The sequence below is a fragment of the Aethalodelphis obliquidens genome, unplaced genomic scaffold (assembly GCF_003676395.1).
Source record: "Aethalodelphis obliquidens isolate GAN/ISIS:26980383/991018 unplaced genomic scaffold, ASM367639v1 scaffold2, whole genome shotgun sequence".
NCBI classification, from domain to species: Eukaryota; Metazoa; Chordata; class Mammalia; order Artiodactyla; family Delphinidae; genus Aethalodelphis; species Aethalodelphis obliquidens.
Window position 1 is genome coordinate 15,009,805 of NW_020837946.1, and position 22,465 is coordinate 15,032,269.

At 40.4% G+C, this 22,465-nt stretch overlaps 1 protein-coding gene across 5 annotated transcripts in view; it reads right to left on the minus strand.

Annotated features, from left to right (window-relative positions):
• ACSL3 (acyl-CoA synthetase long chain family member 3) overlaps positions 1–22,465 on the minus strand; it is a 135,124-nt gene that overhangs the window by 70,225 nt on the left and 42,434 nt on the right. For all 5 annotated transcript variants that reach the window (XR_003435581.1, XR_003435579.1, XM_027120177.1 and 2 more), the window contains 5 exons: positions 14,551–14,967; positions 5,093–5,270; positions 3,731–3,840; positions 2,728–2,866; positions 612–762 (listed from right to left, as the gene is read on the minus strand). Coding sequence is in view for 3 of the 5 variants with exons in the window: in XM_027120177.1 (XP_026975978.1) it covers positions 612–762; positions 2,728–2,866; positions 3,731–3,840; positions 5,093–5,270; positions 14,551–14,928 (956 nt within the window). In the remaining 2 variants the exon portion in view is untranslated. The remainder of the gene's footprint in view (positions 1–611; positions 763–2,727; positions 2,867–3,730; positions 3,841–5,092; positions 5,271–14,550; positions 14,968–22,465) is intronic.

Consider the following 22,465-nt stretch of genomic DNA (forward strand, 5'->3'; position numbering starts at 1 on the left):
AATGTGTCTTAAAAAGAAAAATCAGAGACTGAATAGAGAAGCTCAATAAGCATTTATTGGATATATTATTTGTTCACTTGAAGTATAATATTTAGGTATAAAAATGACTATGAAGGTAACAACACCAACTGATTAAAATAATTTAAGACATTTAAGTCAGTTAAAGTTTGCACTTTTAAAGTAATAAGTAAATATTAACAATGATGTCTATCAACTATACTTTAAAACCCCCAACTAGGGCTTCCCTGGTGGCGCAGTGGTTGAGAGTCTGCCTGCCGATGCAGGGGACACAGGTTCGTGCCGCGGTCCGGGAAGATCCCACATGCCGCGGGGCGGCTGGGCCCGTGAGCCATGGCCGCTGAGCCTGCGTGTCCGGAGCCTGTGCTCCGCAACGGGAGAGGCCACAACAGTGAGAGGCCCGCGTACCGCCAAAAAAAAAAAAAGCCCAACTGTAACTATTTTGTAATTTTAGTGTCCTTTTCTTGAAGAAATACCTACTGTAAACAGACTCTGAAGGACTAATTTAACAGCGTAGTAATAAATGACACAAACGTTAATGTAACAACAGACATAAATACTGGACTACCCCAAATTTATTTACTATGACATACCCCAGGTCTGGAATCCTTTCCGCCATCCCAGTTATACCAGCAATAAGGTTACTATGGGAGATCATGACCCCCTTTGGAAGTCCTGTGGATCCACTTGTGTACATGATTACTGCAATATCTGAGGGCACTGGTTTGCTATGAGGTTTGTTTTCTGTATTGGAGAAGAAAAGACACACATACTTCTGAGAAATTTAGCTGTATCACCAACTTTTTCATAATCATCTGTTTGTCTAAGTGAGTTAACAACTATTAATTGGGTTCATACAAGCTCAACAAAACAGATCAAGTCCCTGCACATAAGAGATATATGCTATTGGGACAGACACAAACAAATCTATAATGTTATGAGAGCTTTGAAGAAAAATAAAGCAGGGCAAGGTGAGAAGATGTTAGGAAAAGTGGCAGGAAATGAAGGTGAAGTAGCTGCCAGCACCATATCATGCCATCTCAGAGGCCACGCGAAGGACTCTGGATTTCACTCTGGGTGGAAAGCAATGTTACTTTCAACAGAGGCTTGTCATCACCTGTGACAAGGATCACTTTAGCTACTGTGTGGTTACCTAACTTAGAAAGGAAAGAAAGGAGGTATAGGGAGAGAAAAGGCCATTCCAGCAACTCAACTAAGAAATAAGGGTGGTCAGACGAGGGTACCTAGACATTTGCTACAAAACGTTCTCTGCTTCAGAGCGGTGAAGTTAACATGGCTATACTCGGAATCCTGGATTAAAAGACACTGTCCCTCATTTGCACAAGCCTAAGAACAGCAGCCAACATCCTACAGAGGTGACACAGTAAGAAAGACTAAGAGAAGTAGGTCATGGATAGCACTGGTGATCTGCCTGAATTAATCTTGGAACTATCCTAAATGCGGTCTTCTTAAATAAATGAGGAAAACATTTTAAACGCGTTCCCAAGTGAACTCTTTCTCTCCCACCTGTCAAGATATATTTCTTGACAATTGTTATCATTCAAGTTCTTGCTTCCTAATCCGCCATTCACTCCTTCATCCCATGGCACCGTTCTCCTCTGCCACCAGCACTTAGAAGCTGCTCTCTCTGACATGACACTGGCTAAGAAGTCCAACAGTGCTTTTGCAATCCCCGCATCACCGGACTCCTCCAGTGCACCTGGTCCTGCTGAAGACTCCTGCATCACTGAGGGGGCTCCTTTCACTCGGCTCCCACGAACCACACGCTGCATGTCTTCTTCCTTCTTCTCTGACCAATTCTTGGTGGCCTTTGGAGGTACCATTCTCTGTGGGTGACCTCACCTACTCCCACAGCTTTAATTAAAATCTGTCTCTAGCTTCTAAATCTTTTAACTCCAAATTAAACTCCAGCGTACTAGACTTGTATAGGCCACTCCCCACTACAAAGCTACATTTGCATGTCCCACCAGCAGGTAAATTCAACATGTCCAAAATTAACCTCAGCATAACCCCATTCCCAAGCTGAGTGAATGTTTACATCTAATTCATCACTATGTTTCCAACTATAAAGGAAGTACAGTCCCACCATCCTAACAGCTTTTGTGATATCCTTAAACATCAATATATTCTCTAACATCTTCTGACACTTATTTGAGAGTGGGAATTTCCGGTTACCATGCCTGGGTGTGCTAGCTGGAGGACAGAAAGATGTCCCCTCTGGAAACAACACAGTTGGAGCAGAAAGTAAAAGGAGGAATGCAGGTTTAGACACTTTACATATCTGTTAATACTTACAGATAATTCACATAGGGCAAGTTTAATGGCATTATTTGTTTAAATTTGTTTAAACAAATAATGGCATTATTTGTTATCTGGTTTAAACACTAACTTTAAACCAAAGAGAAAAAGGGAAACGGGAAAACTGTATAATGTAAAAAGTACTTTAAATTAACTTCAAATAAATACTACTTTTAGAACATTTTAATAAATTAACGTTCATGTTTTTCCTTAAGCTTTTTTTTTTAAAGGGTAGATGACAGTATACCTAGGGTGACCTTTCTTCCCAAAGTGATGGCCTAGGAAACTAGTTTGTCACTTGATCTAACTTTAGAATCAAATATCTGGAGCACTTCTGGAGAACACGGTCACTGTAGAACATGCAAGAGGAACTGGGAAACCGCCACATACCCACGCTGGCCTTGGCTCCCAGAGCCTGCACTGCTGCCATGGTGTGCACGATGACGCCCTTGGGGAACTCAGACCAGGTCGGTGGTTTACCGTCCACAGTGATGATGTGCCGCAGGCATGGGACTAGAGAAACTATATCCTGGAAAAACACAAGCATTTGTTGTATTCTTCATTACTCTTCATTAAATAGCTTGACAAATAGCCCAGGACACAAGAAAAGCAGTTTACCATATTCAGCAAATTGTTAATTTCTTGCCTCAAAAAAGCAAGAGTGGGGTGTAGTGGTATGAATACGCCTTTTTTCAGATGGAGAACTACTGGTCTGAAATATAAGTTACTGTTTTATGACATTAGATTTACTGTGTGTACCCTTGTTCTTTGGTAAAATCTTAATCAATAAAGTCAGTTCCTTAAAAAAACAGGCATGTAAACACACACTGCCTGAACTACAGGGTAGCCAAACACTCCTCATGCTTTTAAGAGGCAAATAAAGATACAGGGAGAGAGGAAGGGAATCCTCTTAGAAACTTGTGTTTAAAAAAAATCAGATATTATTGTTTTCACAGAGTTGTCTGCAGACGAAAGAAACCCCTTCTCCTGTAGTTTTGTAAAGTCTTTTTCTTCCCTTTAAAAAATTCTGAAACTTGTAATGACTCAAATGCTTCAGAACCAAGTGAATTACCAGTTTAAAAATAATCCTTAAAAATTACAAATTTATTGAAAATAGACTAGAAAACAGATGAGCACAATAAAGTTGTGATCCCTTCACCTTTGACGTGGACACATTGACAATTAATTTGTAGCTCTCTGCGCTGCTTATACACAAATATATATGAAATCCACTTTTTCTTTTCTAAAGAAGAAGAATAAAGTATGAGAGTCCCACAAAGTTTACAGAGATATTAAGGATTTTAAAGATCATAAAAGAACTAAATATCAATAATGAGCTCATGACACTGAAAATTCTAAAGTACGGGACAGTTATTAGAAAACTAGTTCTCACCTTCAACTTTGTTTGTAAGAGTTCTTTACTAGTAATGATGTTGGTCACCTCTGTTTCATTTAATCCATGAACAATCGCTGGACCCCCTAGAGTAGCATACAACGTAACAACTACAGGGAAAAAGAAGGGCAAGTCAGACATTTGGACATTTCATGGAAATACTAAAAGGAATTAAATAAAGCCTCTGACCGTGGATGGAACATACTAAACCCTAAACTGTTAGATCCACAGTTTGTGAGCTATTCATGCTGTCTTTCTAAATTATTTTAATATATTAACTAACATTATGCCTACTCACCCTTCTGTAACTTCCCCCCAAAATTGCAATATTTTAAAATTTAAAAATTTTTTATTTTATTTTGTTTTGCCTATAGATACTATTCTGAGACTGTCATGTTGAAAGGAATTACATTTGACTTCTAAAATGTCACAGTCTTAGTTGTTAACTACTTGACACTAAAATATGAAAAATATACCAAGATAACACACTGAATGTCATATTTAAGATATTACTTGTTAAGAATATAGCATGAACAAGTGGTAATACTGCTTATGCTAAAGTAGAAAAATCTAAAGAAAGACATTCTTAGAAATGTCAAAATTAAATAATAATGATGATGAGGATGAAGAGAATTTTTATTTGCTTTCTCCCTAACTCAAAAAAGGTAGACTTAAAGTCACTCTAAGAGATAATTAAAGCTTCTTAGAAGTAACATACTGTAAACCCAAACCTGTGACCACAAAAAGGTATGCCAGTTTAAAAAGAAACAGCAGAGGCATTTACAGCAAGAAATCTGATAAAAGCAGCTTTTCTGTTTCATCTGAAGGATAAGCAATGTCCATATTTTGCATCATATTTGGCACCAAGACCTCTGAACTAAGCCTCCAGGACTACCTCACAGACGGAAGCACCACAACTTCCACAGGTTGTGTTATAGTTACAACATAAAAATTATCATTTAACGGAGCAGATAGGTTTGAGTATTGGAAGTGTTTTAGAGGCCAGCTGTTACTGACAGAAGTGGCATAACAAGATGACACTAACTTCAGAAGAAAATTCTGAGAGGGGTAGCAGAGCAATGACCCACAGGTACAGATCTAGCTCCCCAGACCCAGAAAGTCCCCTCTGAACAGGTTCAAGTCCCCTTACTATACATGGTATAATTTGTTCCACGACTGGTTCCTTTTCCAAAATAGATCAACAATTCTAAGTGGTAACAAAGAGTTATCCACTGATTGGATACAAGGTAAAAATTAACATCAGAATTTTAATCTCTTGGGAGTAAATATTTATAATAAAAAGTGAGTATCATCTCTCCCACATTAGGTCCACGCTTTGAGAAGATAAGAAAGTCCACGTACGCTGAAAATTATACATGAAGCAGGCCTGTGCAGCGATCATCCACTCAGCCCTGGTTTCACAGAAGATGGCAATGTTGGTCTTTGGTTTCTGACCCAATATCTGTAAGCCATTTCCGAAATTAAAAGCGCTAACGAAGACATCTTCAAAGGACAGCCAATTATAGTTCCCAAGAATAACCTGATAAAACAGAAAGCATACAAATGGTTTTCAAATTAACCAAGATATTAATTTCTAGAAAGAAGCCAGGATGTGTTCCACATTTTGACAGACCAGAAAGCTGTGTTTGTATATAAGCTATTTTGTTCTAACGAAAAGCTGGAAAGTGAGTTTCAAGTGAAAAGTCTATTTTTAAAATTAGCTCTTTTGTGATATCTTCTATGACAACTCAAATCTTTTGCCAAATCTTTAACTGTAATTTGGGGGTAGGGGGGTGTTTTCCTTCAAAAAAAATTATTCAAGGTTTGACAGGATCTTAAATGTCAACTTTCTGGCCAAAGGCACATATATTAAGAATTCATTTATAGACTTCATTTACTTAAACAATGTAGATGTTAGTTTATAATTTAACCTAGTGTCAAGTACTACTGATAGCAACATTTTACTTTCCCTCTACTTATGAATTCCTGGATTTCAGTATCAGACAGTATAACATGATTCACAGACAGAAACTGGCAGACCCACGCTAACAGAAATGCTTATGGCCATTCAGTTGGAACTACTGTAACTAACTCTGGATAAGCAAAGTAAACAAGTCTCTATTTATACGACCGGGTGGGGAGTTGTCATACTATTTTCCAGAGTCCCTCTGTTGAATGCCCGCGGGCGTGGCAGGGCTTTTGACTTTTATTTGTGCAGGTGACATCAAGGCTCACATTAGTAACAACCCCCTCTTAACTACCTTTAAGAATTTTCTCCAACTTAGATCAGGCCGTAAATCCCCAATTATATACAGATTAGACAGAAAGCTGTTCTTGCTGCAAAAATATATAGACAGTTCCCAAACATGGCTGCATCACTAACATACGTCTCTCATGCCTTAAAACCATCTAACCATATTCATTTTCAAAAATGCTTATAATATTTAAGAGATTTCTAGAAAACAGAGGTGGATGAAGATACAAATGGAAAAAGTTAAATACTGCCCTCTAGTGCCCTATTCCAAACTGGACTTGAGAAGTAAATTCTCATTTTGTTGGATAAAGCAGCTGAAATTAAAATGCTCACTTAACTTCAGTGGGTCCCAAACCCTCACCCTGCTCTGCACCCCCATGAAATGCTCAGCACGCAGAGCTCCAATGGCTTCAAAAGGAGCTCTCTGGCGGTGAGAAGGCAGATGAGAATTGGGCCGAAACGTGTAGGAACTGGATTCACCATTATTAAGAATTTCACACTCCAAAGATAGGCATGAGCTACCTCCTAGATTCTAGAATCTAAATGAGTTTTGTAAATTTCAGAGAATATATGTGTTCTGAAAAAGCATTAGCTATATAACCCAAATATGTAAACCCAAATAAATGATGGTGCAAAGAAATCAAGTCATGAGTTTAATTCAAGTGTAACCAAAATCTGAATTTAATTCTTTAAACCACTGAATTTTCTAGGAGTGATCTTTCCCATAAAGATTACATTTAAGGGACCCTATCTACCCCATAATTTTATCTGACTTGTGCTAGAAAAGGTCTCAAATCCTAACTTTGACCCTATGGTTAGCCCACCCTGAGATTAAACTCATGTATCTATTCCCTGCCTATACTGTGGAACACTGCTGAAGAACACCAACCAGGTGTTTTAAATCCAGGATCACAGATCTCACCACCCAGCAATCCTATTATGCTTCCCTGGTACATTCATTTTCTCACCCTCTGAAATGGCTATCTGAAACCTTCTCCCTACTCAAATATCCTCTACCCTTTCTCTCCCTTCTCCACTTCCATGTGATGATACTATCTCACACTCCACTGAGAAATCAGAAATTAAACAGAAACTCCCTTACCTTCCTACCACCAAGTTTAATAACCTACATACACATACCTGTACCCATACCCTTTGCAGTCCCTCACGGTATCACAGTGGCTGAAGTGTCCCTGACAAAAGCTCGACTCACTGGGACTTTAATTTGAAGAGCTTCCCAAGTTTCCATCTCTAGTCCTGACCACCCATACTTGGATCTCCAACCTGCTCTTTCACTTGATTATGCAACTAAGCTGTCTAACAGGTATTCCCCCAATGCAACCACTGCCCTCCACCTGCACCCTGTCACCCTAGTCCGTCTCTCCCCTGAACTAAGGAATGCTGACTGGCCAACTTCCATTCTTATTCCCCTTTAGCCCCTTCTCCCTACAGCAGTGAGCTTTTGAAAAACATAAATCAGCTTACTCCTCTGCAAGTGTTTTCCCTTTCCAGTAGGAATGGAGTTGGAAAACCTTACCCTGGCCTACAAAGCCTTAAGGGTCCTAGACTTTGCTAGTGTCTCTGTGCCCATCTCAAAACCTCTGTCCTGACTCACTTCCTATAAATACAACTTCGTCTTTTCTGTCCTTCAACCAGGCAGCGCAGGACCCAAGATGAGGCAAAACAGGTGCTCAGGGCACGAAATTTAAGGAGGCACTCGGTCTCAGGGTCTGAATGCCGTCATGAACTTTGCTCCCTAAGTGCCTCTCCCAGCTGGGCTCATTCCTGTTTTAGAGCCACTGCACAATCCTGTCCCACTGCAAAGAGGGCTCGTTACCGGCCTTCAGGCCTCCACTTAGCCGTCACTTACTCAGAGAGGCTATCACTGATCTCCAATCAGCTTTCTTTCTTCACGACAGTTATTAAATCTGTTACCTTATTATTTATTGTCTCTCTTCCTCCCATACAAATACAAGATCCAGAAAAAAGTAATCTGTGTGTCTTGTTCATTATTGTCTCCTAGTGCCTAGGACGGTACTAGCATGCAGCAGGCACTCAGCAATTATTCGCTAAATGTGTGGAACGGACCGGTGTAACGAAACAACTTCAATTCACTCTGGACCTCGGGGTCTTCAACCTCTCCTCCAGCAGCCTCATTTGTTTAAAAGATGGCTTTTTTTTTTTTAATTTATTTTATTTATTTATTTATTTATTTATTTGGCTGTGTTGGGTCTTCGTTTCTGTGCGAGGGCTTTCTCTAGTTGTGGCGAGCGGGGTCCACTCTTCATCACGGTGCGCAGGCCTCTCACTGTCGCGGCCTCTCTTGTTGCGGGGCACAGGCTCCAGATGCACAGGCTCAGTAGTTGTGGCTCACGGGCCCAGCCGCTCCGCGGCATGTGGGATCTTCCCAGACTGGGGCACGAACCCATGTCCCCTGCATTGGCAGGCGGACTCTCAACCACTGCGCCACCAGGGAAGCCGATGGCTTTTTTTTAAAGGTCCATATCCACCTGGTCATTTAACTCCCTTGGCTTCTTTTGTTCTCATCACCATTCAATCGCATACATCCTTTGCCAGCACCTCTTAAATATTCTTACCTGTGACCCATGAGACATAAATATGTTTGACTGTCCTAAGAGTCAGGAAGACACACGCCTAGTGTGGCTACGTGAACAGCCACAGTGGAGGCTAAATGATCCCTACGGTCGCTTTCCTCTCTCACACTTAATTGCCTGTATTTTCATTCTATGACAGGTGTGACATACACATATGTAAGTATCAATGTTGTCGCTCAGACTATCACTGCCTGGGACATAGGAACTTAATAATTTACCTTTGTTCAGGAACCTATGAAATTAGATACCTTGATTATGCTGATGAGGAAGGCCTCTTATCTCAAAAGAAAACTATAAAAATAAAATGGAGATAAGATACAGAACATTCCATAAAATAAAATCACACAATACTTAACCAGTCAGGGCCCTGAAGAATGAGATATTCTATAAAGGTTAAGTGTTCAGGTAGCTGAGTTTAACCTCTATCAGCACTAAAACTTTTACTTTAACTATTCAGAACAGAGATATCTCAAAAATATATACTTTCCTACCGTCGACAAAGTACATCTGGCTTCATTTAACCTTTCCCTCTGCAAATGAAGATCTTTACAAACAAATTATTGTGAGGGAGCCAGAGAGTGAAAATATTGAAGAGATCTGGACAGTTGGTAATAACCATGGCGACGATGAGGGCAGCTAACCTTTACTAGTGTTTACTACGTGCTAGGTATGCTGTAGGTAACTCTCACAATAACTAAGATAATTACTATTATTCTCTCTATTTTACAGATGAGAATACTGAGGCATAGACAGAATAAACATAACTTGCTCAAATCCCACAGCTATTAAGTGACGGACTAGGATATGAACCCAGGCAGATTCATTCCAGAATCTAAGTACTAAATCACAATGCTCCAACTGCACTATAGAAAGGAGCTGAGATGCTGCTGGGCAAGTGAGTAAGGTGGCCTGATTAACAGCTGTAAAATATCATTTCAACTGCTGTGTTTGAGTGGATTATAGTAGAGGCAAGAGTGGAAGCAGAAGACCTGATTTTTTTTTCTTTTTAAAGGGAGCGGGGGTGCAGGGAGCTGTAAGGGGAAAATTAAAAAAAATCAGACTCCTGGATTTTGACTTGAGCCATCTGGTACACAGCAGTGCCTTTAAAAAACAGGGGGATGACAGGGAGAAGAGCAAGTATGGAAAAGAAAACCAAGCGTTCTGGCTGGGGAGAGTATTAACATAATAACCAACCACAAATTCTGGCCAAGAGATGGGCCATTACTTTTTATATAAATTATGTAAATATCCTAATAAGTCAAAAAATAAATATCATACACATATGCAAATAGGATAAAAACATGACTCAAGAAAGAAATAACACAAAAGTAGGCAATGAGGAAGAGGAAAAGAAAGCTAAGTCAACTCCTAAGAACAGAAAGGAGTATTTCTAGTATCTTTTTGCATCAATTTAGAAGGAACGTCAGTCATAGTGAAACTTCTCTTTCTAAGCACTATGACTGCATAATTCCTTCTAGTTTCTTCTCTCTAAGGTGTGTAAAATATATAAGAAAAAGATGTAAAGTATCTCCGGAAGTTAGATCACTAAATGTTTGAGCTGGTCTTGTGTCTTCTGTTTCACTGCAAAGTTATTTTTATTCTTTGCAACTCTGTTCTATTTCAGGTACATGTATTTTTAAAACGTTCTGGAAACTGATCATTTCATTGTTAATTCATTTCAAAAGACATCAGTACAAGCACTTGCTGCTGGGAAGGCTGGAATCAGGAGCTACTGACACATTCCACACGCTTCACTCTGCCACAGTTTTATAAAACCATACGAGACTTAAAATGACAGCATGATATAGTCCTGGAAAAGCTGGCCAAGCCTCAGGAACACAGCCGCCTCTGTTTCTTCGCTGTCTGTTCTTCTGTTTGTGCCCCTCGGGAAACTTGTCTTGGTGAAGCTGATGGCCGCAGTATCCTGGGCATAATTACAGCGGAACCATCGCATCTTCACTTACCTGCCCCTGGAAGCTCAAAAGAGACTTTTAGGATAAGACAGAAACAAAGCTTCAGAGTTCATTCATTTGAAATAGAGCTTTGAGCATCTTTGTTTCAACCATGCCAGATACACTCCAGGGTTAATCCCCAAAGCTCAGTCCCCCAAAACAGGGAGAAAACTTTTAGATGTTGCTAATCACTAGCTTTATTTTCCAATATAAGATTATCTTCAAATATGGAAACTATTAAATGAAGATACACTCCATCAAGATTACGTATGTGTTCCACTCTTAGTAAGCACTCTGAGCAGAGGCCACACTGCCTAAGCAACTCTATTTTTACATCTAAGGGCAGGTTGTGAAAGGTCCCCTTTTCACTATCCTTCCATAGCAGCAGCTGCTGCTGCAATACAATGGGTGTTAAATAAGAAACCAAGGGCGGGGCAGCCTAGTTTAATACACAGTGGAGATACCCCCTTATCCAGTCTACAGACCACTGCTACAATTGCAATGCAGACCAACAGAAACTGAAGTCTTGGCTAACCAGTGGTATAGCACACCTTCTCAAGTAAGGCTAACAAAAAATATTTGCTTTGTTTATGATACACAAAACCTACTTTCCCAATGAGTCTAATTTCAAACAAGAAAAAATATGTGTTTTCTACACCAGAGTTTATATTAAAGACTTCTGAAAAAAGTTTGATGAATCACAAATGCGAAGTTAATGGCAAATGTCAATCAATGGTAGGCACACCCTCGGACAGTGATATAGTATAGACAGGAAAGGGTGCTAACTGAAAATGGTTTCTCTCACCTTCTAACTTTTCTACTAGAGTTCAAGTATTTCTTTGTTGAATAAACAATGAATACAAAGGCACCACGGTCAAGACAGGGAGGAAAGAGCCACATACTTTCTCTTTCTCTCTCTCTCTCTCTCTCTCTCTCTCTCTCTCTCTCTCTCTCTCTCTCTCTCTCTCTCACACACACACACACACACACACACACACACACACACACACACACACACACACACACACACACACACACCATGCACAGGGCATAAGAACTTTGCTTGTGTCGGGACTTCCCTGGTCCTGCCATGGTTAAGACTCTGTGCTCCCAATGCAGGGGGCCCAGGTTTGATCCCTGGTCAGGGAACTAGATCCCACAGGCATGGCGCAACTAAGAGTTCACGTGCCACAACTAGGGAGCCAGTGAGCCAGAGCTACGGAGCCCATGTGCCGCAACTAAGACCCAGCACAACCTAATTAATTTTCTTAAAAAAAGAAGAACTTTGCTTGTGTCCATTGCATTACCTGGCCACACTTTTTTTGTGTGTGTGTGCGGGCCTCTTACCGTCGCGGCCTCCCCCGCTGTGGAGCACAGGCTCCAGACGTGCAGGCTTAGCAGCCGTGGCCCACGGGCCCAGCCGCTCCGCGGCATGTGGGATCTTCCCGGACCGGGGCACAAACCCACGTCCCCTGCATTGGCAGGCGGATTCCCAACCACTGCGCCACCAGGGAAGCCCTGTCTGGCCACATTTAAGGAACAACTATGACAGCTCTAGGATTTTATTTTGTCCTAATTATACTGACACCTGAATTAAGAAAGAATTTCATGTTCACCATATTTTTCTCCTTTTTATATACTTGGGAACCAGTCTGCTGCTATGAGTACTGGATGACTGAAAGTGCTAGCTCCACAAAATGCATGTAGTGTGTGTATCCTGCACACACCATCCTGTAGTGTGTGCAGGATACTAGAGAAAAAATAAGCTTCCTGCTAAAACAGGATTTCTGTTATATATGCTTTCATTAAAAGTAAGAGAACCCAATCTTTGAATTCAAATAGCAGTAGGAATTGTCAAAGGACAAAAATAAATGTTTATTTTAGATACAAAAAGCACAGAAAAGAAGGCAGAGGAGTGGAAAACTTTAGCACTTAAAAAATGTAGTGTTTTCAGTATCTTTTATAACTACCAGATCTCGCAAAGACAGAATCAAGGAAGGTACAGCATAAAAAGTAGCAACTAAATATGACAAAAATCAGACATCATTATGATAAAGTGTTTTGCAAATTATAATCTATAGGCTAGAGAAGAGTAATCAAACATGCTTAACTACATGACTTCAATTTCTCAAAATGTGCTATTAACTAACCCCAGCTAGATCTTAATTTAGCAAAAAAAGGGGAAAAAAATTATTTAAGTGAGGCAAAACTAAGTCACCAAAAGAAACAGGGAAAATGCCTTAAAAGTAGAGTGACCACAGGATTTATCCAAATCACCCTGGCGACTGTAGGGGGCACTATTAATGCCAGAACAACAAGTGTAAGTCAGCAGGGGTCCAGGCACAACAGGATAAAACATCACTCCATTCGAAGGTTAGGAACACATACAGATTCTGTTGTCTAGAGTTAAAATAATGTTTCTGAATTTCTAGGCGTCACTGATTATTAACTTGCGTGCCATCTCCTTTACGTTTAGAAGATGATGACTGGAATTTGTGTGGTAAGTGGCAACATTAATGGACCATTAAGTCAAACAACATCATTCTCACACCCCTCCCCACATTCTGCAGTAACAGGAGTAAACTGAGCATTTCATTCCATAGCTGTGCTTATTTGGACTCTCCTCCAAGATCTGAGAGTTCCTTCATGATTAACAGAAAAAAGACAACTGGAGTCAGGATGTAGTTGGAAAAAGAGGGTAAGGGAAAAACAACTGTGCCTACACAGGTATTAAACCTATAACCTAACCAAATTATCAACTAACTACAGATCATCTTACTGCCTCTAAAAAAACTTGATCTTCAATTCTCACCTACCAGAACTTCAAGAACCGTTTATAAGAAACTCACATACCCAAGTTCATAAACAGCATTTTCATGACATTTTTATACTTATTACCCCTCACAGGGCTGCACTACTCCATGATATAAGTCTTTAGATTCATTCATACAATTTTGCCCAGTGAATTCCCAAGATGATAATAAAAGCTAGAGCATTTACACTAGATACCACAAACTGTTCCACACACATACTTGTAGAATGTACACACACAAACACACACACTCTCACTCCCTTTCTCTATCTACTAATCCTCTCAACAACTCTGAGCTGGGATTATTTAAGGAGTATGGAGCTAGACACCCTGGGTTCTGGTCCCAGCTTCACCACCTGCTAGTTATAATGCCCTTGGGTAAGTCACCTAACCTATCTGTGCCTCAGTGCCATCATCTGTAAAGGAGGGATATCCCGACCACACTAACCCGTAGGGCTATTGTAAGTCTTAAATAAGTTGATGTGTGTGAAGCTCTTAAAACAGCCTGGCTCATAAGAAATGCTAATAAATGTCAGCAATGATCATTACCTCCATGTTAAAGAAACTGAGGCAAATGTGTTATGTAGCTTTTCGGAAGTCACACACAGCTAGTAAGTGGCAAAGCCGAGATTCGAACCCACAGTCTGTATCTGGAGTCCAGGCTCTCAAGCACTGTTACACTGCCTCTAAGGAGGTCTTACCCTCTGTTTCAAATCAATAATGGCAAGTTCTATATCTGTGAAAAGAAATTCTTAGAAAACCAAAGCACTTGCCACAAACCCAAGTACCAAAGTACTTTGTATCCAATGGAACATTATAATCAGAAAAAGCAGGTCACACCCCAAAACCCAGAGCAATCTCGAGCTCACAGGTGCTTCTGGAACTACCAGGGAATATAGTTGCAAACCCCAAACTGCCCTAGACATTCTATTCCAAGTCCTGGTAGCCATTCAGGCTCAGAAGTGCCCCACACCAGTGAGTGATCTCAAGGTCTTCGTGAAAATTCGGAACAAATCCATGCCGGGGGTACAGAAGGAGAAAAAAGCGCAGTCTAGTCCCCTTCTACCCCGCTTCTCCTGCCACATGAGCAAATTCCAACAGAAGCAGGCCGTGCTTGTCCCCTGCCACCATTTCTAAGCGTACATTCTATTCAGAGCGAATTCAAAGGCAATAAAAAGCCACATTACCTTTTTAAAAATTTTTCCGTTTGGCTGCACTTCATCTTCCTCATTTAAAATTTCACGTGTTCCCAAGAGTCTCTTGTCCTTGAATTTGTTTTTCGCGTGCATAAAAACTTTATCTAGAGTATCACATCCAGGGTATAATACTGAGGCCAAGCCATCCAGGCTGTTAACAGACCTGTACGCAGACTCGGGTTTTGAATTTACAGGCTTCGCTTTAATTTGGTTTGATTTTTCTTGTCTTGACTCAGACAAAAAATAATATGGAATATATGTTAAAATAGTATAAAGTGATATTATAAAATGTATGAAATATAAAAGAATGGGGTTGATGGTATGTTTTAGCTTCATAGTCGATGGCTTTGAAGATATGTGGTTATTCATAGTGCTCAAAAAGTAGAATTAACAGATTTCTGTAAGAATCTAGAAGGAAAAGAAAGAAAGTTATTAGTCAAAAAATCATTCTTAAGTAACTTTAAAGAAGAAGTCTTCATATCAGATAGGCACACGATTTTTTTTCCCAATAAGCAGCAGCTAGTATACTGGCCGCCAGCAATGTCCTGTCCACTCTTGATATTTATAGGATACACATTTATGCCATGTCTATTAACAACGGGATTTCTACAGAAAAGCTTCCACATCATTCTGTAAACAGGTGGCTTTTCCAACCTAACCCCCAGTAACCACAAATACTTCCCAGTCGTGAAGAGGAAGCAAACCAGAAGACCTACAAGAGAATGGAGACCAACAATGCACCCATTTCCTGTTCTTCAGTGTCTCATTACATTAGAGATGGCAGACACTTAGCACATATGCCACATTCTCCTCTCTCCCGACCCCTGCAGCCACTGCTGAATCATCACTGCTTTCTTTCCCAGGGAGCCCCCTTCTCCCACTCTAGGCAGCAACAAGCAATTGGAGTTAGCAAACAATATGAAATTCACTTCCCACAGTGATTCTAGATATTTTTCAATTTAGGCAGGTTAAATTGTGAAGCAAGAAGACAACAGACTTTGGACATTTTACATGTTGCATTTATCAGATTTATTGAGAATCTACTATGTGTCAGACACTGTTCTAAATACAGGGACTATAACAGTGAAAGAAACAATCTCTCTTCCCATGGAACCTATACATCCCTTGGGAGAGGTAGACAAATATCACCAGATGGTGAGAAACCCTAAGAGGGAAAAATGAACCCAGTAAGGGAAATACTAGGTGACCAGGCAAGGCTAAAGAGGTGCTCTAGTATGTGGGTGGTCCACGAGAGCCTCCCTGGCCAGTGATACTTGAGCTGAGACTTAAAGGAAGAGGGAGGGTGGGGAAGAAGAACACAAGGCAGAGGACACAGCCTTTGTTTGGTAGGTAGGTGACAGTATCATTTTTGAAGAAACAAAACTGAAGCTAACTACTAACTGATTACTCCACCCAGCTCTAAATCCAGGATTATGATTTCTAGCATTCTTCATCTCCATGTCATAGAAATTCTATTCTAGGAAAGCATGGCCGAGAGATCTGAGGAATCCCTTCTTTCACCCAGTCTCCACTCAGGGCAGAAGCTCTACTGCAGACGCAGCAGACCAAGACTGCTGGGCACCGTGATTCGTAAGGTGGATGCAGGGAGAGAAGCTCCAGAGACCAGTGGCTACAGCCAAGCCCAGGACCCCACTCACAGAGCAGAGGACAAGCTGCTGCCCCTGCCCCTGCCCCTGGCTCTGGAGCAATGGCACAGAGGTTCTCCCCAGGCCAGAGAAGCAGGCTGTAAGAACACAGATAGAACCACTAAGCAATCCCTAAGAGGACTGACCTTAGTTGCAACAGAGAACAGAGAAGTTCAAGCCTAATGGCACTATGGAAAACAATGGAGACTTTAGTGGTGAGCAACTAAGATGAGGCTGGTAGTTCCACAACAGGAACAAGCAAAAGAACAGATCCAGAGAAGTTCAATGGAATCATGGAAAGAGACAGCTAGGAAGAGCCCTCCTAGAGTCAGCGCAGCTCAAAGACTGGCCTCAAACACAACCCCTACAAAGACCATCTAATTTAACTGGATCACCCTGTGGGGCAACTTATAGCCCAGGGCACTGTGCAAAACAATAAAGCAATGGACTAGCGATCAGCGGAGAATATTTGCTGGGTGTGGTGCCAAGAGGCACACCAGGAGGCAGACCATTAAAGGGAGCCCTACAGGAACCACCGTGCTGTCACCCCCTGAAAGAAGGCACTTCAAAGTAACTGTGCGTGTTCCCAAGGCTGTGCCCTGGAAGGAGCCCCATCAGAGGATGCATGCTACAGAAAAAGTAAACTTCACCAAAACCGGTCAGCCAAGTCAGCAAACAAGCAAGCAAACAAGAAAGTGCAGAAAAGGGGAAGGCGGAATCAGTATTCAGAACTGCTACAAAAATATCTAAAATGTCCAGTCTACAACAAAAAATTATGAGGTATGCAAACAAACAGGAAAGTATGACCCACACACAGGGAGAAAAGCAAGCAACAGAAGTCCTCCTTGAGAGGATCCAAATGTCAGACTTAGCAGACAGCGCATCAAAGCAGCTATTATAAATGTGTTCAGAGAACTAAAGGAAACCATTCTTAAAAAATTAAAAGTCAAACTCTGCAACTTTACAGGAAAAGGGACACCTCCGAATTTGCTCATGCACAGCTGGTGAGAAGCCAGGACTCCCAACTGACCTCTGGGCTCTGTTCACCATTCCAAGCTCTTTTCTTCAACAACGTATTGTGTAGTACCCTGAAGAATTGAGTCCAAAGAATCTAGATTTCTGCCAGAAAGGGCATGGAGAGCCACTGAAGGTTTCTGTACAGAAAAGTGGCACAACGAAAACAACGGCCCTAATACTTTCAGGACATCAGAATTGCAAAGAATAGATGCACCTTAATAACCCAGGAGAATGATGTTATCTCACTAAGTACTCTGAAATTTAATTCTGCATGTTTGCATTTTGAATTTAAAAATAACTGTGATTTAAAAAACTATATCCACAGATGATATGAGTGTAATATAGAAAATCCAAAGGAACCCACTGAAAAACTAATGGAACAAACAAAGAATTCAGCAAAGGTTGCAGGATATAAGATGAATATACAAAAATAAACTGTATTTCTACACACTAGCAATGAATAATGGGAAAATGAAGAAAACAATTATATTTACAACACTTTCAAAAATACTTAGGATTAGATATAACAAGAAGTGCAAACTTTGTACTATGAAAACCACAAAACATTGTTTAAAGATATTAAAGACCTAAATAGAAAACATCCTGTTTATGGATTTTAAAACCTAATATTGTTAAAATAGCAACATTCCCCAAACTGATGTACAGATTCAACACGATGCTTATCAAAATCTCTGCTGACTTCTAGAGAATTTTGTAAGCTGATCCTAAAATTCACATGGAAATTCAAAGTAGCCAGAACAGCCAAAACTTTTGAAAAAGAACAAAGTTGAAGTGCTCACACATCTCAGTTTCAAAGCTTGATACAAAGCAATATTAATCAAGACAGTGTGGTACTAGAAAAAGTACATATATATAGATTAACAGAATAAAATTGAGAGTCCAGAAATAAACTTTTCTATTATGGACAACTGATTTTCAACAAGATGGCAAAAAAAACTCAATAGGGAAAGAAGAGTCTTTCCAACAAGATGGCAGAAAAACTCAATAGGGAAAGAACAGTCTTTTCAACAAATGGTGCTGGAACATCTGGACATCTACACCTAAAACAACGAAGACGAACCCCTTTCTTATACCATACAAAAAATTAACTTAAAATGGATCACAGGCCTAAATATAAGAACTAAAACTATGAAACTTTAATAAGTACTAATCATTGAGTATAAAGTGTTTCAAGAAGAGTACAGTAAAAGGTAAGAGGCTAGTTCTGGCTTTTTCTGAGACATCCTCTTGAAGCAAACAGCAATTTATTATGATCTTAAAAGTCCGGGGACAGGAAGGGCAGAGGAATGGAGATTTTGAATAGATGATACCACACAGCTTGAACAAGCCCCCAAATCAGCAGGTGTTCAGGAAATAATCAGCCACCCAGTAGAGCAGGGTAGGGATGAGGAGATGAGAGATGAGGGCAGGGTATTAAAGGCCCCAAATTTTAAAGGTCAAATTGTTGTGGCCTTTGATGCTGAGGAAGAAACTTAGTTTGCATTCAAATGTACATAAACACACAGTATTAGAAAATAACTTTATGCAGAGGATAACGTGAAGGCAGCAGAAACTGGAGCGAAGGAAATTACATAAGAGACAACAAGTAATCATTTACTCCTCGGTCACAAGGCTATGGTGGGTGTGACAAGGAGCAGCAGCTAGGATTCCTGGCTCCTAACTGCCCAGAGGGTGGCAAGGGTAGCAGCTGTTCCTCCAGCCTTTCCAACAACTGAAATCTTTCTGCTTAACATAGTGAGGATGGTACTGTATCTGAATCGTCAACAGAATAAAGCTGCAAATTAGAGCAGAGGCAGTGAAAGGAGGAAAAACAGCTAGGGTGCCTTCAACTGAGACAGAAATACAAACAGTGAAGAGGTTGGCCAGTGGCTGGATGATTGGTGGAAAGGAAATGAATACAAGTCTTGAAAATAATGGGTTTAAGATGTCTGTGAGTCATCCAAATACACAAACTGTGAAAGTTAAGAGGGGTCAGAGCTGCCCAAAAAGAACACACAGGAAACCTCCAAGGTAAGTTCAAGGACAGAAAACTTTGGAGGGAAACTAATGCCAAGACTGAGAGGAGGAAAATCCCATGGAAAAGGCCAATAAAGTAGGAGAACTTGGAAAGGGCAGTGTCATGAAAGTCAAGGGAGGGGAGAGTTAATGGTGTCAAGCGTAGCCTAGATGTACCAGTCACATGCAATTAAGACATTTAATGTCTCTACAATGTTTTAGATAAACTAGGTAAAGTAACAAAACTTTGGTCAATTGCATCTTATTTGCTCAATGGCTACAGAAAATGTAGACTAGTGTCAACTGAAAAAAACGCACATCCAAAAAGTCGAGTGTTTATGTTTTATTCCACAGACATACTGAGGACTTTCAGTCCAGGAGACAGGCTCTCAGATAGCTCTGACAGACTGTTCCAAAGAGGTAAGGAAGGAGCCAGGGTATATAGGAGTTGTTCAAAAACAAATCACGTAGTTGAATATCAAAAGATTTCTGCTAATTAAAGAAAAAAAACAAACATCAAGTTAATGAACTTAGTGCTTTTCTATATATAGGAAGATGCAAGAGTCTGGGCTCACTGAAATCATTCCTTTGATATGCACCTTAACTGTGTAGGGCCACCATTCTGTTTTTCTCTATCCTGAATGGGCTCATGGCTTGACGGCCACAACATCCTTCGTTTACTGATGTGGCGGGCAACATTCTTCATGCACACTAGGAAACCAGTCACGGCTACTTTATTATGTTGCCACATCTTAGAATATGAGTATTGGGCTTCCCTGGTGGCGCAGTGGTTGAGAGTCCGCCTGCCAATGCAGGGGACACGGGTTCGTGCCCTGGTCCGGGAGGATCCCACATGCCGCGGAGCGGCTGGGCCCGTGAGCCGTGGCCGCTGAGCCTGCGCGTCCGGAGCCTGTGCTCCACAACGGGAAAGGCCACAACAGTGAGAGGCCCGCGTACCGCAAAAAAAAAAAAAAAAAAAAAGAATATGAGCATCACCTTTCAGAAAGTAAACTTGAACTATTAAATCTATTAATCTTTTCCTTCACAGCTTCTAGGTTTCCAATTTAGTTTAAGAAGGCCTCATCCAACTCCATGGTTAAACTAATGGTATCCTATATTTTTTTCTAGTATTTGCAAAATCTTTGTATTTTGATCTTTAATCAACATGGAATTTATTTTTCTCTATTGTTTAAGGGAAAAAGCTAACTTTTCCTTTCAGGTGAACTGTCTGAACCATTTATGAAATAAACCATCCTTTTCTCAATTAACCAGAATGTCATCTTCCATAATAAGTTATCATTCACACTTGGATTCGTTTCTGGACGCTGTTCTGTTTCTTGGATCCACCTGTCTACTGCTTTGCTAATACCACACTACACCAAAGACAGATCTACAATGCTTCTTCAACTGTGATCCATGGACCAATCAGATCAGAATTACCTTAGAGTATATTTTAAAAAAAGATTCCTCAGACATACCTTTCCCTTCCTTTCTTTCCCAATACCTATAAGCTGAAAACTACTGGCAGACTCAGTTTTAAACAGCAGCCATGTGATTTTATTGTGCACTTATGTTTGAGAACTACTGCTTTAAATAGCTGGTAAGACCCTCACCAGCCATATTTTTCAAAATTTTCTCATCAATTCTTACAGATTAATTCCACATAAATTTTAAAGATTTAACATTTCTTTACGGTGAAACACAATTTAAAAAATCAGAGACTTCCCTGGTGGCGCAGTGGTTAAGAATCCGCCTGCCAATGCAGGGGACATGGGTTCGATCCCTAGTCTGGGAAGATCCCACATGCCGAGGAGCAACTAAGCTCGTGAGCCACAACTACTGAGCCCACGTGCTGCAACTACTGAAGCCCGTGTGCCTAGAGCCTGTATACTGCAACAAGAGAGGCCACCGCAATGAGAAGCCCACGCACAACAACAAAGAGCAGCCCCCGCTCACTGCAACTAGAGAAAGCTCGCGTGCAGCAATAAGGACGCAACACAGCCAAAAAATAACAAAAAGTAAATTAAATTTAAAAATAAAAAAGGAACAAATATATATATCACTTATATGTGGAATCTACAAAAATGATACAAATAAACTTATTTACTAAACAAAAATAGACTCACAGACAGAAAACAAACTATGGTTACCAAAGGGGAAAGGGCGGGAGAGGAAAAATTAGGAATTTGGGATTAACAGATACATACTACTATTGATACGTATGAAATAGATAAACAACAAGGACCTACTGTATTGCACAAGGAACTATATTCAATATCTTGTAATAACCTATAATGGAAAAGAATCTGAAAAAGAATATATATGAATGAATCATTATGCTCTTCACCTGAAACATTGTAAATCAACTATACTTCAATTAAAAAAAGGAAAACAAGATTTAGGAAAAAAACAAAAAAATGCCATGACAGAATATAGAAAGAACTCCTATAAAAAAAAAAAAATTCAAGCAACAAAAAGGAAAACTGGGCAAAGAATATGTACAGAGAAGCCAAAAAAGAGGAAATGCAGATGGCTAATACATACAGACAGTATTCTCCTGAACTTGTAATCAAGATTAAAATGAAACCATACTAATTTGCATCCAACAGTTTCACAAATATGTAAAAGACTACCATATATCCAGAATGCACTGAAGTATTCCAGCAGTACAGTATTAATATTTAAAACACACACACACAAAACACACCCTTTGCAATCCCACATTCAAACTCTAGTCTACAGAAAAGCAAATGCTTATTAAACATATAAACAAAGATTCAATCATTCATTTGCTAAATAAATATTGAACACAGACTCCATATCCAGACCTCTTCCAGAGGATGAAGCCACAGTCATGAACAAAACATGGGAAGCAAGCAGACCACGCACAAGTAACTAAATACCGAGAGGTAACAGGAGCTACCGAGACAAATAAAGCAGGTTAAAGGGAATGAATTTGAGGGAGGAGAGGACTGTTGCATCAGAAAGCAGTTAAGAAAAGGCATCTCAGGGGCTTCCCTGGTGGCGCAGTGGTTGAGAGTCCGCCTGCCGATGCAGGGGACACGGGTTCGTGCCCCGGTCCAGGAAGATCCCACATGCCGCGGAGCGGCTGGGCCCATGAGCCATGGCCAATGAGCCTGCGCGTCTGGAGACTGTGCTCTGCAAAGGGAGAGGCCACAACAGTGAGAGGCCCATGTACCACAAAAAAAAAAAAAAGAAAGAAAAGG